Source organism: Aphis gossypii, chromosome X (genome assembly GCF_020184175.1).
Source record: "Aphis gossypii isolate Hap1 chromosome X, ASM2018417v2, whole genome shotgun sequence".
NCBI classification, from domain to species: Eukaryota; Metazoa; Arthropoda; class Insecta; order Hemiptera; family Aphididae; genus Aphis; species Aphis gossypii.
Window position 1 is genome coordinate 8,179,270 of NC_065533.1, and position 17,535 is coordinate 8,196,804.

At 30.1% G+C, this 17,535-nt stretch overlaps 1 protein-coding gene across 1 annotated transcript; it reads right to left on the minus strand.

Annotated features, from left to right (window-relative positions):
- Positions 1-839: 839 nt before the first annotated feature.
- On the minus strand, positions 840-9,237 carry LOC114119178 (uncharacterized). The gene is made up of 6 exons (XM_027980670.2): positions 8,594-9,237; positions 7,589-7,635; positions 7,415-7,490; positions 5,841-6,307; positions 3,021-3,419; positions 840-1,325 (listed from the first exon to the last, which is right to left on the minus strand). The coding sequence occupies exons 1-6, from the start codon at positions 8,862-8,864 to the stop codon at positions 1,146-1,148; spliced, it is 1,440 nt and encodes a 479-aa protein (XP_027836471.2). The 5' UTR covers positions 8,865-9,237; the 3' UTR covers positions 840-1,145.
- Between the last annotated feature and the right edge of the window lie 8,298 nt (positions 9,238-17,535).

Below are 17,535 nucleotides of genomic sequence, written 5' to 3' on the forward strand. Positions count from 1 at the left end.
TGAACAACTTTGATTCCCTCAAGTCATTGTACTGCTATGTCGTATCGACAAACCAAAAATAATTCAGAAAACGCATTCATTAGACGTACAAAACATACCCCAGGACTCTTGCTGACATATTGGAACTCTAAAAGTTAAGCCTCTTGATCAGGGACCAGTATATTTTATCTGTTGTTACAAAATAAAATGCCAATTAACCTAAAATAAGTGTTAAAAAATTAATAACACCAAATAAATTAAGGTAGGTACTATTACTGGCACTGTTGTTTGCGTAGGTATTCCGTATACACCGCGTGTGGTTAACCCATATTAACAATATATCAAATAGTTATATTTAAGTACTTCACCGTATGTTAGGTGTTTATTTAAATTTAGTTATTAATGACACATTATTATGAATTCTGAGCACGGATCACATGGTTACACAGTGTATAAACAGGTATACCTATGCAGATGCGAAATCTAAAATACACCGTAAACGCCGAACTACACTAGTTTTCTAACTACACATTTTCAAATCCTATGTTGACTGATAATTATTAATTATTATTATATTATTTACTTGATTCCAGCCTTCAATGTACACGAGATTTTCTCATAACACATCAATTACATCAACCATAACCCAAGTACCTATAATACTATTTATTATAATTTTATACAATTTCGTTTTTTTGATTCTATTCCAGAATCGCATTCCCAGGTCTCGTAATCGGCAATAGGAGTCGTTGCTTCATCAAGGACTAAGGAGGCATACAAAATAATAAAATACACTGACCACAAAAAGTGATTGCTTTAGTGCGTATGTATACATAGATATAATATTAGTTGTCAAGACGTGTCATACAAAAACAATATAATAACCATTAACTATATTATAATATATATTATGTAAAAAAAAAAAAGTAAATAAATAAATCTTTCAATTATTATTCACATCACTTTGTTATATATTATAAATTATTCTTCGATAGTCGATTGCCCATATCTAAGGACTGATCAAGGTTTAGGGCACCCCGGAAATATTATGTTTTCATAAATTTTACCCGTGAAAACTGTTTTAAAACGTACTATTATGTTCGGTATCGTGAGATGCGAGGACAGTCCACCGCCTAAGTAATTATCGGTCTTGTATTCGATAGCACCTATTTGTGACTTCCAGACCCGTAACTTTGGTTCTCGAAATTGGCGCTAGAAGTAGGTTTTTTCATCTTGGCTAAATCCTGGTTCGCCAATCGGTCCCGGTAACCGCACATTATTCGACCAGCGGCGTTTGACACATATTCGTCGCCGAACAACCACCGGACTGTGTTTATCGCCATCGCCTATATATAATATTATTATATTGTGTTACAGTAATAGATTTTTGTCACAATATTGTTTGGTCGTGGTTAGTTTATGTTAGTTAACAATTATCAAAAACTGATGTTTCGTATTTTTCGATTTTTATAAAAAAATTTTTTTTCACTTTCACTCAATGTATTTTTTTAAAGTGTATGTATAGTATGTATAGTTGTTTTAATGACATATTTGATGATATTGTTTAATTTTAAATTTGAAGAAAAACTACTATTCAAAATATTTGCATTTTGCTGAAAATTTAATTTAATGTGACCTAAAAACGAACGCCCACACTTGTTGCCTCGCAACGAAAACAGAAGTGACATTTTTTTAAAATAAATATTTATAAACAATATACGTACATAGTATACTGATAGAATATTGACGGGTGAAATTAAATCTGTGAAACATTTTGAATGATGTTGGCGTGTAGCCTTCTGAGGCTCTGGTGGAATTTCTATAAGCACCTAATTGTTTTACTTCATAACCGTCAGTTACAACACATGCGTCCACAGATTTATCAAAATAATTCAATAATTTACGTATTTTCCATTTTGCACTAAGTTTTTAGTTCAAAATTATTTATACATTATGGTATCAGAATGAAATTAGACATTATAAGGTTATATGAAAGAAGTTATTTCTATAAAAGAGACTTTAAAAGATTATTTTTTGTCTCCAAAATATATTTATTACTTATTAATAATAAGCACGAAAGTTATAGTACTAAAAAAGTACATTTTTGGCGCTTTAATATAACACCAAAAGTGCAAAAATAGCACTTTAATTAGTATAAATATGGGAAATAATATTTTGCCATTTAATTTTATTATTTGTATAGATAATTTTTTCGAATTTTTTATAAAATAATAAATTATCACAGCTCAGCTAATAACACTACAAAGCATTAGTCACCTAGAAGGCTAGAAGTTAGAACTACTATATCCTTATATAATATAATAATATAACCAACTAATTTATTAGATTTTGTATTTCACATTTCGTTGACCTACATGTGTAATCAATAAAACAAATGTCTATTTCTATCATTGATCTCAGTAAAATAAATCCAGTAAAAATATGCAATTAAAATTATCAAAATATTTTTGAAAATATACAAATAAAGTCATTTCATTTAAAAAACACCCATAATACACAGTATAAAAATGTTGAAACGTCAAAAATAATTTTAAATGAACAATTATTGATAATTCACGCATTAATATAAAATTGCAAAATTTGCAACCTAAACTAGTAAAGACATTTAGATCATTAATATTTTTTTTTTAGAATCTGGACGTTGTCAAGTTTTTAATCGTACCTTTGATAGTTGATAGTCATATTATTCGTTTAATAATCGATAAAGGGGCTTGAAAATACTTTGTGTTAGGAATGAAAACGTTATTCAAACAAGATATTGACTAATAAATTGAAATAAAATACTGCAAAAATGCAGGTAACAAAATTTAAATCATCGTATATTCTTAGAACATACACACCACACACACACACACACACACACAAACGGTAAAATTCCTGGACCCAGTCGATAGTGCATGTACGGTCATCATACCGTACAGCATCTTCGGCCTTTAAGGCGATATTATTAATTAATCGTTCGTTTAAATAATTATAGTATATGTATATTATTATATTAATAATAATATAGTGTACGTTACCAAAATCGTGTGCGACGGATAACCGGCGGTCGTGACTCCAGACCGTCCGGCCGACAGCGGTGACGACGGCGAGTCGACCACGGCGCTGACCACGAGGTCCAACCAACCAGGTCGGTCGTTTCGGTCGGACCGACCGCTGTCCCGTCGCCGCTGAGCCGTCCGACCGCACGCGCAGTGGCATTCCAACGCCCGGAGTGAGTGTCTGGCGTACGATCGTGCTGACGGCGCGTACGTCCAACTCGTGTCGGTGGTGTCTGTCGGTCGCATCTGACTCATCTTGGTGGCCACAAACATGGGAGTCAGGCATCGGACCGCGATCTGACTGGTGGAGTCGGCTTCGCTGTACTCGGCTTCGCCGTACTCGGCTGCCAGCTCCACCGAAAACTTTTCCATAAACGCCTATGCAAAAAATATGACGATTACTTCACACTTGCACATCCGAAACTGACCCAGGGTGATATTCGGGTTTTGGAGGGGGGGGGGGGGGTTAGAAGGGCAGTACAACAAATAATTCAGAAAAATTCGACATTTCTGCACAAAATCTCAATTCTCAATGTATTGTGTTGATGGGGTCCCGTGTCTGTAGGTGTATAGTTATAAATATAGTTATACAATAAGTAACGCTGAAAGAATACGTATATATTATAATCACTGCGTGATGCGGTTTACACGAAACAGATAATGTTATAACGACTCGCCCCAACAGTATAAAATGTCTCACGATAAAAATTTATCGTGATTTGTAATGGTTATTTTGAATGCGATGACAGATAAGTTATTTTTACTCATATCGTATCTCCTCGAGTGTTAAGTTCGACTTTTTTTCGTCTAAAACAATTTATCCAACAAAAGTGACGATGAGTGCGAATAATAAATGCGCGTAACGCTACCATAAACTTAAACTATACCTACACTATTTATGCTAACTCAAAAAAGTTTCAAGTTTTACATAGTCATGCTATGTAAATTTACACGTATTAGCCGATATTGTGTGAATTTATTTTGATCGTGTAAAATAGGTAAATTCGTTTTATCGTACAATATAATATAGTTATGAGTGTATGACTATAAAAATACACGTTTTACGTTTACCTATATTATTATATATTTATATTATAAAATGATTTAAATTTTAAATTTATGAGCTTTTTGTATATTTTTATTTGCCATTAGATAATATATGTATATACCTAATATAAAATAATAGATCATGTATAAATGATGTAAAAGTTAGATTTGGTAACACGCTAAAAGTTAAGTTAGTATAATATACACTTCAATCGGATATTTCTTTTTACGGCACAAAATTATAATAATGTACTCAAAATATATTATTGTACTATATGTATTGTGGTAATTAGTAAAAAATATATTATATCTAGCTTATATCTATTATGTACAATATTAACTAACAGTTAATCGAGGCCAAAACAACTTGACTCATCACATTTTATGATACCAAAACTCGTGGTCCTGAAATTGATTATTTAAGCACAAATATTAAAACGTAAATTATGTGCTACCATCTAGCAGACAATATTTTTAGAGAGTTAGCTTATTTTGGTTACAACGGTAGACTTATTTCTGTTCCAATTATAACGATTGCTGTATAACATTGAAATATTATACAATGATTAATGACTATAGAATTTATTATCTATGCATGTTATATCAAGTTAATATGAGCCGGGTGTTAATTTGACATTTTGACCTTCCAGTAACTGTAACTTTTCAGAGAAGTAAATTTAACTGGAATGAAATTCGCAATAAATGTAGGCACAGCGGACAATATCGTGCATTTTGTTGTAAGTATATTGTATTATATAATTACGTTTTAATAAATGGTAATGTGTAGTGTGCAAGTATTAACGTGATGTGAGTTTCGTTAACCTAACTTGACGTCCTGGCTAACGATGCTCATATACTAGCTCAGACACAGTGACGTATATTGTTTTGAAATATTTTAATTTAAATAATATGGAAATTGTCTTATAAATTTTAATTATTTGATTAATGTATTTCGTTTTAATAGTTGTAAAATAGAACATTTGAGTTAAAAAAATATTATTAAAAGTGTTAATTAATGTTGTTATTGTTTTTTTTTTTTTGATTTTCAATAACTCAAGTTAAAAGTGCTTAACCCTCCACGTAAAAAAATGAATTCTGGCTACGCCTCTACGAGTCAGACAGCAAAAAATATGATGTACCTATGTTAATAGATATAATTTGTAAAATGAACTAGAATCACCAAATTTTAAAGAAATAAAGGGTACGTATACTTGGAATATCAATACGTAACGTCGATAACAATACGAGACGAACGCTTAAACGTTAATTTGGGTAATTAATGAACTGTTACGAAACGTTGTAAACTCGAGTTCATTACAACAGTTAGTGTGTTGTTACAGACTTGCAGTATAAGTGCATTGTAAAAATGAACAATATATTGTACTCGTACAGCGGTTATATTTCGTCAGTCAATTGTAGCGCGTATAGTGCTAGCTAATTCGATCCCTTTAAACGCGACTTGGCCGCGGTCCACGACGATCGGCATAGGAGAAACTAGACAATTTTATTAGGACAGGGCAAGTGATAAAAAACAATTCTAAGTTTTTTTATTTTTTATTTTAAACTCTACTATAACCACTAAGTCAGTATGACGCTATGATATCCAGTCAGTATATTATAGGCCATGGCCTATGACAATCGGTCCGTACTAATAATTTTACTGTACCATCGAAAGAATCGGTTTTATTTTACTCGGCACGGTAAAAAGCGTAAAAATATTCATATATTATCGTACTAAAAAACTCGTTTTACCTTGGTGGCGCCGTAAACGCTGAGCAGCGGACACGGGAGCTGAGCCGCCATTGACGACACGTTGATGACAACGCCGCCGCCGCCGTCCTCTCGTTTAAGAGACGTTTTTTCGGCCGCGTCTTCTCCGCCGCAGCCGTCGTCGCCGTCCACACCGCCGCCGCCACTGCCGCCACTGCCGACCATCAGCGGCATGACTATGCGGCACATGGCCACGGTGGCCAGCGCGTTGCACTCGACCACGTCGCGACACGGATCCGGAAGTGCGCCGGTACAGGTGGACGCCAAGTCGAGCAGCCTTTCGGGTCGCTTGTAACTCAAGCCCGCGTTGTTCACCAGCAACCGGACGTCCATGCGGCCGAGCTTTTGCCGCAACTCGTTGTAACTGTTCGCCAGCGGCACGTCGCCGCCCAACGACGTGAAGTCCACGACGACGATTTTAGTCTTCACGCGACCCTCGTGCCGTTCGTCTGCATCGCGATTACAACGATAATAATTAATAATAAAATATTATATAATATGATACGACGCCCGCCGTGCTACAAGGGGATGCCAGCAGTCGACGGCAATTATTTGAGGATGTTATTTAGGAGTGAGAATTTCTTTCTTTTTTTTCCGAAGCACCGACATTATTACTATTTACCACGACCTATACAGCCGTAGTCCATTGTCACGGCTTGTCAATCAAGAGTCACGAGGACGATTTTTTTTTGATTTTTTAACATTTATACAATCGATTTTGTTATTGTGCTTAGTAAAACATTATTAATAACATGGTCATAACTTACCGATAATATAAGCTTATCTTATACTAATATCGCCTGACATGTTCTTATAACACTAATTAAAAGATGTATCCCATTATAATCTTTCGGAAATATTATACTTGTTTAAGCTACTTATATCTACATGTTTAGTGTCGTGGTTCTGATTTAATGCTGATCTCGATTCTATTATATTTATTGAATCATTATTTTCTAATCGAGTTAATACAATCTGATTAATTGAATATTAAAATATCGAAACTAATATAAAAAATAAGTTACAGAAAAGATCAGTAGGTATACTATATTTATTATATTATTTTTATAATGTTCATAGATTAAACAATTTATATGAATTTATTACAAAAAAACCTGAAGATGTTACATGTATGTACTAAATTTTAGGTGTAAGTTAGGTAAATTGGGTGGTAAGTTTTTGAAATTATTTGTACATTCAAATAAACTAACAAACTAATAAACTAAATTTTAAGGAAAATAAAAATTAATAATAGTAAATTATATATATCTATACATATATACTAGTTCAAACTATTTTATTCATATCATTGTTGATTTTTGGGTACCTAATAACTAAATTATGTCGATACTACAAAATATGTAATATATAGTATTAGATTTTTTTAAGCGATTTTCAGCTATAAATGTTGGAAACTAAATGTTTCAATATAAAACTGTTTGCAGCTACACGGATAAGATTTTGTAGTTGGAATGCACTATTATTATGAGTGTATATTGTACTACACGACAACTGCAATAATATTATTTTAACATATTATTATAAATTATACGTACAGATCTGCTGCGCTACGTTTCGCAACTTGTCCGAATTCCGACTGACCAGCACCACATTCATTCCCCGGTCGGCCAACTACTTGTTTTTGAGTACAACACACAATCAAAAAATAACGAAAACCTATTTAAAATAGTGATTCATTTAATTACTAATATTGCAATGTAGTTATTTACCTGCATCGCGTACTCCTTGCCAATCCCGTCGGTACAACCAGTCACCACTATAGTGTCGGTATTACCGTCGTTGGTCGTTTTAATTTCACACATCGGCCAAACGAGATTTTCGCATCAACGACAAACCAAAAACAAAATTACGACGTGTGTGAAAATAAGATAATTTGTAAAATATATATGAATATTAGTATAGCGCATTCAACATATTAATCACTTTCTGAATTTATTACATAAAAATATGTAGACCATAGTTGTATTATATTGGTATTTCGATTACGTTTTAATCAAATACATATTATGTTGGCCGTATCTGATCACTTTTCTTTATAAAAATATGAAATCTTCACACTCTTAATTTAAAAAGATAGGTACCTACCTAAAATTTTCTAGTTACAAAAATTGTTCTGCATATTTAATAATAATATTTGTTTTATTGCTAGTTTAAGAAATGTGTACTAAGTATAGTAGGTGTATATATTAAGTTACTAGCTTTGCTCTACATTGAAGTAATACCTCTATCGTAGAGGCTATAATATACATGAATATAAATCAGTCATCAATTACGAAATAAATTAAAACATAAAATGTAAGTATTATAGTCTCAAATACCTAATTCAAAATTCTTTAACAACTTTTTGTAAATTTTTTAATTACGTTTATTGATAATATAGGTAGGTATATGTGTTATTACTTAAGTAATGTTTTACTTATTACTGTAGTCTACATAATACACAAGTGTAGTACAAGTAAAAACGAAAACAAAACGTTTGTGAAAAAAATTGAAAGCGTTCTTTTCTCTTTATTTATTTATTGTTTGTTTGTTTGTTTTGTTTTGTTTGTTTGTTCGAGAAAAACTTAGTACAGCGCAGGAAAACGCGGCGCTTTTAATTTTCCGATAAAAACGGTCCCACCCGACATACAGCAATATCCATTATTAATTTCTTTTTACCGTGAAAAAACCCGCTGCGAGTTATTAGGTTTTTCGGCAATCGTCGATCGACTTACCCGCCCAACCGCCGGCCATGTCGTCAAAGTTCACGCCACCGCAGCACCGACACGCGGGCGGGGCGCGCGGTCGGTCGGGATCGGCGACGCCGAACAGGGCGTACCTGCACCAGCACAGGGCGCGGCGCCCCAGCCAGCACGACCACGGCACCAGCAACCGGCGGGTGATGACCGCCGCGCCCACGCAATTCGCCGCCAAGTTCGCCGACCACCAGATCCAGCTCCAAAACGGCGACAAAAACTCCATCTCACCCGACTCGGTCGTCGTCATGTCTCGTTGTCGGGCGACGCGGTTGTACGGCTGAAAAACGGTCTCCGGCCGACGGTGCGACTACGATTGACACCGCCGGTCGGCGCGACGGTTATGTGAAAATGCCGACCGATTTGAATTGCAAATCGCGTAATTATTACGGCCCGGAATAGGAGCGCGACATTAAAACTTAAATATTATAAATTATAATTCAGCACCGCCGTAGTCATGAGCAACGACGACGACGACGTCACGGCCAATATATGCGACACGATTATGCGTTGTTGTTGTTGTTGTTGTCGTATACGAGAATATTATTACTTACGTGTCATAACTATTTGGGAGGTATATGTCTATCTTTAGATGTATTGTTTTTGTCGTTATGGTCTTGGATGACCGTTGTTCAGGTTGCAGTAGAGTGTTTAGGAATTCAGTAGCTTGGGGCAACACGAATTTCGACCCCTCCCCCAATCCGTTGAAATACATAATTGTTTTATTGTTTAAAATAAAATTTCGTGTTTGTACCTAATAGATATTATTATGTAACACGTTTTATTATAATACCTTAAGTCCTTCAATAAATAATAGTAGTATACTGTAGCAAAAACTATATATTCACGCAATATCGAGAGTTCAAAATTTGATTTTGAACTTATTAAGGTATGGCCATGAGTCGTCTTATTTCCGCTTATAATTCTAATATGACACTGCAGTATTTTAGCATCTATATTAGAAATAATAATTTCAAAGTCCAACAACGATTTCGTGACATAGTAGAACTAAATTAATCTTTCGATTGTTTTTGTTGTAAGCGAATAAAAAGAGCGTCTTGCACTAATATTCAATAATCGATAAAAGTAAAGTAACTTCAATGTAAGTAAGGTAAATCATTTTCATGTTAAGATATCTTATAGTTTAGTGCATTTTCATTACCGTTATTATCATTAATATATTTAATGTGTTCTTGAAATTACGAATTTATCAATATATGACTGAGGTTTAGATCATTATTCATTAGATATATTTTCTGTAGGTACCAAATAAATTGTTGGCTGAATTTTTTTCTTATATATTAAGAAACCAGAGTTATTTTATTACATTTTAGTTACAAAGATTTTATTTTATTCAAAATATCGTTATATTGATAACTATATTTTATATTTTTGTAAACAATTAATTATAGGCTATACTTAAAACACACTATAAATCACTGCAACATTAAATTATTATTTGACAATGACAATGTTATTAGAATAATTTATAAACATTAAAATACTTCTGAATTGCAGGTTGGGAATAGATACTTAATTAGTAGTCTTAATATTTTTATGTACAAGCACATCTTTTTTATTTAGTTCAAACACGATAGTTGTGTTACTTGTCACTTGTCAGTTATGTCAATGATTTTGTTACTGAGTTGAATAGAACATTTTTTTTTTTTTTGTATATTTTTGCATATTTTAATGAACAAGTATATAATTATTCGTGCTTTAGTAATTTGTTGAATAAATTTCTAGCGAAGTTTTCAAAACTGATTTATAATTTATTGTATTGTTACTTATTTATGATCAACTTTTATACAAGAAAAAAATAAGTTTGTAAACAATTCGGTAATATAATAATAATAAAAAAATATGAAAAAACGAGAACCATTTTGTATACAACTTGTAATTTTAACAAAATGAATTACTTTATTTTATTTTAATTCAAAAACAAAAAATATTAGAAATATTAAATTTTTACCAAGTATTTATGATATAATTTTTTATATACCGTATAATTTGAGATTATTGAAATTTTCGATTTCCTTTTTATTAATTTTTTTTTATAAATACTGTGGATAACATTTACACTTGGTTAAAATGCTTGAACATTTATATTTAATATAAGGTTCTTTAGAAATTATTCATTTACCAATTAAAAATGATTGAGAATACAATATAGTTTCAATATACATAATTTTTAATGTATTATATACTTATTAATACTCTATTAAGCCTATTACAGTTTTACCATACATTAATATTATAGTAATATGTGGATGACAGGAACTGCATAAAATACTCTATAATACGACAATTATTAGTGTGAATGTGAGTATTTTAGTTAAAATAACCGTGCTAATAAATAATAACTGATAGGATAATATTATCAAGTGTTTAAAAACTTTACCAATAATCGAATTTTTGGTAGTATGTGACAAAAAAAAAATATCTCCTAATTGTTCTCCCTTCTTTTAACATCATCATGTTACCCCCATGAAGTACTACAATAGTGCAATCCCCCTAAATACGCCATTGTAACTAGGGTTAAAAATACGAGGGTGGACTTCAACCCCAACTAAAATTGTATACCAAATTACTAACAGTCATTTGAGCGGGCTTTTACCATCAACAAATTTTTAAAAGAATTACATAAAAATACACAAATACTTTCCTCAAAAATATATCATACACCATTGTGACTGAGACGCAACAAATGTATAGCTGTAATGTTAGCTTATATTATTATAGAACTATAAACACATAATAATATGAAACCAAACTAAATAGATATACTATTATGATAGTTTTTGTTAAATATTTATATTAAAATGTCAAAATATTATACAATTTAAAAAATATTTTATTTCATTGAATTATTTATTAACATTTTGTAAATATTGACTTTTTAATTATTATTTTATTATTATTATTAATTAATTATATTATCGAAACAATTAGTTTTTAGGTTAAAAATTATTCAGACAATTTTATGTAATAACTTTCTTTTTAAATTTTTAAAAAATGACAATAACTTAAGGCAGTTAAGAATATTGAAAATACATCAACATATATTTTTTAGTAATAGTTTTGAATTTCAAAATTGGATATTTAAAAGTAAAATTATCTGTACCTCTATACTTATTTTGTTTTAAAACCATATAAAATTGAAACATCCCACTATTACTTATATCATTATTCTCTATACACAATGACATTTTATAAATATCGACACGAATTTATTATGTTATTTATACCAAGTAGGCAAGTACTTATTCACAATTTACACCATTCTACAGCAATTTATATTACATATTACATTTTATGACTTATAAGTTATAAACTAAAAAGTAGTATTAATGATATACAATAACATAATAGTATACATATGTATGGTAACGTTTGATCTTAGTTACCATTTTAAGTAGGTATGTGTCCTTCAATGTATCTTGTTATTAAAATTATAGGTCTTAGATCGACTAAGCGTATATCATGAAATACTTGTTAATTCCAATTATGATGATCAATAATGTACCTATACACAGTACGTTGACATAATATGTTTGATCTTAATTAAGCCTAATTAAAAGGTACTTTACGATTGATATCATTAATTTTAGAATACATTTTATTCTAAAACCTATGCCTATACCAATCGTTTTATCTCTTCCCGTCAATATTATCGTGTGCCAAAGTATTACAGATACACGCGCCGGTTGTCTGTACATAACGAACTGTTTACATAGACGTATCCTTTGATTTTACTCTGAATAATACATTTGATTGATAAAAATTCCATCTAATGTTATAATGGGTTGACTTACTGATTCATTTCAACGTCCACAACTCGGTGTCGTAAATATACGTTTTAAGAGGAAGTTATACCCAATATGTAACCTCTGTCTTCCGAACTTAAAACAGAGCAAATTCGGACTCAGCGAAATCAATTTTATGCTGTAAGCTTTATCATTAGAGTTAACTTACCTTTTATTAAATTTAATGGTAATAATATTATCTAGAACATTACATATAGGCTTTTATTGATATTTTAATTTTTAAGTGAGTTACGAGTATTTTAAAGCTTTAATATTTTACATAACTATAACTCACTTACAAATTAAAATATCAATAAAAGTTGACTTAGGTAATATTATCAGTCATTACTTTTAAGTTTTATACTAGGCAAATTAGCTCAACTATTAAATCTAATAGCATAAAATTGAATCAGCTGAACGCAAATTTGTTGTTTTACGTTCGTAAGACGGAGATAACAAATGTAGGTATGACGTCTTCGTTAGAGTAAACTTGGGACTATTTTTTGCCGTTTTTTATAGTATATTTTTACGATTAAAGGCTGGCACTTTCTACTTATATAATATTAAGTACCCTTAATATATATATAACCCTTAAATTTTTATTGTATGATATGATTTCCATTGTTTACACTCTACACCATTATCATGTTGTATTCATGGTATTACATTATATTATTACATAACAAAAATTAAAAATATAAATATCAGTATCAAATATAATGTATAATTTAATGAATAAATATAATACTATCTACACAAATATTTATTTATATATCATAAACTATCATTTATGTCAACCAAATGTCCAATTTTAATATTTTCCTTTTATATTATATTTATTTATTTATTGGTGGTATATGCGAACTGGCGTTTCTCCATAAACAAAAAATCATTTATATTCAAATCATAATATAAACTGAACTTTAATATAATGAACTAGTCTTATATTTTATTCAAGAACCATCCATTATAATGTATGTTCATTGTCTTTTAATTAATTTAATAATAAATTAAAATCCAGTGCATTTTATCTTCGGTCTTGCGCTCTAGGAAACCTGACAACTCGCAGTTGTCGATTAGCAGTTCACGATATGCTATGTTTTTATAATTAATTTAATGTTAAATTTACCATACTACGACGTTTTTATTAAAAACTAATATAAAAATGAATTATTGGTGCATATTATATTATAATTTATAAATTACCATTACAAATAGAGAGTCATAAGAATCCACACACTAAAATATTGTTGTATAAAAAATATATACAAAGATTTTTCTCTGAATTCAAGTTTAACACATCTTTAAAGTTGCCAAGAGTTTCCGAAAGAGCTGGTACATTTAAAATCTGTTCTGTAATACAGTAGATCAAGTTTTGTGGTTTTAATATTTATTTATAAAAAATTATATTTATTTTATTAGTTTTTACATTATTATCTAATATTTATTTTTCAAATTATTATTCTAAATAGATAACAATAATTAATATATTTATAAATATTATAAAAACTTTTTCATTCAGTTTTTATGTCCATACTCAAACTTAAACAATATGTGTAATTTTATCAGTCATAAATAAGTATATCACACGCATTACATATGTGTAAAAAAAATTTTTTACTGTATATTTTTTATTATTTAACTCACCACTCATTGATTTACTGAAATGTCGACAGTCGACAACTATTTACTTTTTCACATCAGAACACCGTACAACACGAGCACTATAAAAGATTACACGTCCCTTAATAAATGGCCACTTTCAAACTACCCGCAAAAAAAAATTATATATATTACCGGCCCAAACTAATTTTCTAAATATATATTTTTCACTGTTAACCTTTTTGAAAGTTTATTTTTCTGTTAAAATATTGTCCTTTCATAATGTATGTTTAGCCGAAATCATTTTCGCTAAGATCATTTTTCTCGAAAAATATTTGAAAAGAATACCCATAAGTCATAATGGTTTTCCAATGACCTATTTTTATAACAATGAACTATCTAACTTCTATAATATCGTATTTCCAGTATTCTATCACTTTGCTTTTATATTAATCCCTTTCTATTCTGTATGAAATAGATTATATATATTTTTTTTCATGCTTTTCTTGTAAACACATTTTCAGTCTTAAATACATTTAATAATTCAATATATACATAATATATATATATATGTGTGTGTGTGTGTGTGTGTGTGTGTGTGTGTGTGTATGTGTGGGTTGATTAAGCATCTAGATTTTTATAATATAAGTATACTTGAGAGTACTTCTATGTAGTACAATAGGAGTCGAGTGGGTCACTATTACGAGTGTGTTAAACTTGAATTCAATGAAAAATTAATGTATCATTGCATACGAAAAACGATTCTGAGCTGCGGGACGGTCTGTCAGCGTTTTTTTTTATCAAATCGTTATATTTTTTTGATATAGGTACCTGATAAAGTAATTTCATTTACTTTAAGTATTATGGAAGGTTGATACATTTATTTTGGACGCACCGTAACTCCACATTATAAAAATATTTTTAACACTAAAAGTCCGTATACTATAAAATTCGCAATATTGGTGTAAAACTATGTCGAAATTAAACTATTATAATCATTATTGTGTATCGATCAATTTTCATTAGTAAGAACAACAAACTGAACAAACCACTATGAATATTTTCACGTCAAAATTTGTGATTTATTTATTTCAGCACATCCACATATTGCAGTTTTCATTAAAAATATATTACCTAGTTGTGCAAACAGATTTCCTGCATATGAATGAATTCTGCCGCAATGATAATGAAAGTAGAATAATATTAGAAGTCATCAAAAACAAACAAGTTGATAGATATAGGTAGTCATGTATAATAATAATAATAATAATAATAACGTATACATATTTACGTAACAATACAATTAGTCATAAGTAGTCATGACAATCTAAAATATTTTGGTTTTGTTTAATTTAGTTTGTTACCTAATGCAATCAGTCACTGATCGTCATGAGTGACATTTGTGCACTGTTTTACGTGAAAACTCTCATCCATGCGACTATGCTGGAGTGAACGATTTGCGTTACGACGAGCTCCATTTTTTACGAATATATTGTCTACGACCTACGTAAATAATATAGATAGCAAGAGCGATAGTATGAACAAATTAATATAAAATACATCGTGTACGAAGCTTTTTTTAATTTTAAAATGCATTTATTTTTTAATCTATCAAACTATGTCATTATGATATGAAAATAAATTATCGCGCCAGTCTGAATAATATATAAAATATACCCTTACTTTATCCTACATTATGCATTTCAGTAAAACGTATTTATAGTTGGAATGAAAAAATGTGCATTCCGATCGTGGTAGTATTATAATATATTATCATATATCATTATATTATCGATAACCCCCAAAGAAGGAATTTTTTTGTTCGTGGTAATCTATACGACCATACTTCCATTATTAAGTCGATTGTTGTTAGCAGATAGCACTGGAGAAAAATAACGTTATTTGTTCAGCACATCGATAACAATAACCCTCTCATTTATTATTTTTCAATTCATTTAATTTCTAAGACCGCCGTCCTTGCACCCACTTTCTATTTATTTTACATCGCAGCAACACATACATACTAACATTGTTGAAATTGTTTATTTATTTTCCCGAGTTACTGTTTTTTCAAACCGTTTCGCAGGAGTGCAGGCTGCGTTAACACTAATAATCACTAATATTACGCACATATGCACACACGTATTTAGAATGTTGCCTATATTAAGCTCCTTAAAAAAGATCATTGTAAAATCATATTAAAATTATCCATTTGAAATACACTTATATTTTTCAATTTTTAACAAAAAACATCGTGTATTCTATGTTATAAGTAATTGAAATATTTTATCATATTATTTTTATTAAACTAATAAGTCAATGTAACCGATATAGATGGAAGTGAATAACCTATTCACGGTATTCAAGTATAAATTATACTATATTGTGTACAATGAATTATAACTTATGTAGGTAAATAGGTAATAGTGAAAAATGTCAGATCCCTTCCATTAATATTTTTGAAATTACATCAAATATCAAGCAACATTTTGAAATCTTAAAACATTTATTTGCTCAAAAACGCTGAAAGAAACGAAACAAAAAAATATATGTAACGTAATTTATATTTAAATAATTTTAACCTGGGTAAAACTGAAATACTCTACCTCACATTATTTAATACGGTTAGTTAAGCATAACGCGATTTATCTCATAAATAAAATCTTATCCAAAAGTTTTCATTTACTAATGAATAATTATGAATATTAGTTGAAACGTTCGAGACGAGCTTGAGCTTAAATTATTAATCAAGTTAAATATTAAATAAATTCTCTGAGATAAATTCAGAATTTGTTTATTTGCTTTCACTCCCATATAATGAATTATAATTACATAATATAAATATTTTACCTATGTTTGTAGACTGTGGTGGTTGTGTTGGCTACGGAATGGATGTTTTTTGAACTTGGCACGGTGCAATTATTTCGAGTTCACCATCGTTGGGCCGTTACACACGAACGATATTTTCATCATACATAATAATATTATACACGAGTATTATATTATTATTGTCATATATTTTTATACTCAAGTCTTTTTAGATTTAGTACACTCGACAGTTTTTGAGTACGCTTATCTTGTCTTTTATGTGAACAACTCTATATTTATTTATTTGTATAGCATTATAATATATTCGTGGTTATTTGTAATTTTTTTTTCTTTTTGTATTCAATTGGTTACGTTTACTTATTAACGGCTCTTACAACTCGAGTTTTATTCTTGTCAACCTATAATATATTATATAAGTAAATTTTTATTCCGAGTCATTCCTACCCACTGTCCGTCAACGTCAGCACAGGCCTATACAAAATAATTTGTTGATAAAACGCTTTGCATTTCAAATTTGAGGATGGTTTAGAATAAAAATATATTGGACTTAATTTGTAGTCTATACTTTCGTGTGATCAAAATTCAAAATTCTCAGTATTCTTCGAAAAAATCGGGGAAAACAAACAAAAAATTAAGAAATAACAAGAATTTTCAATTAAAAAAAAAAGAATTTTGTTTTTATGA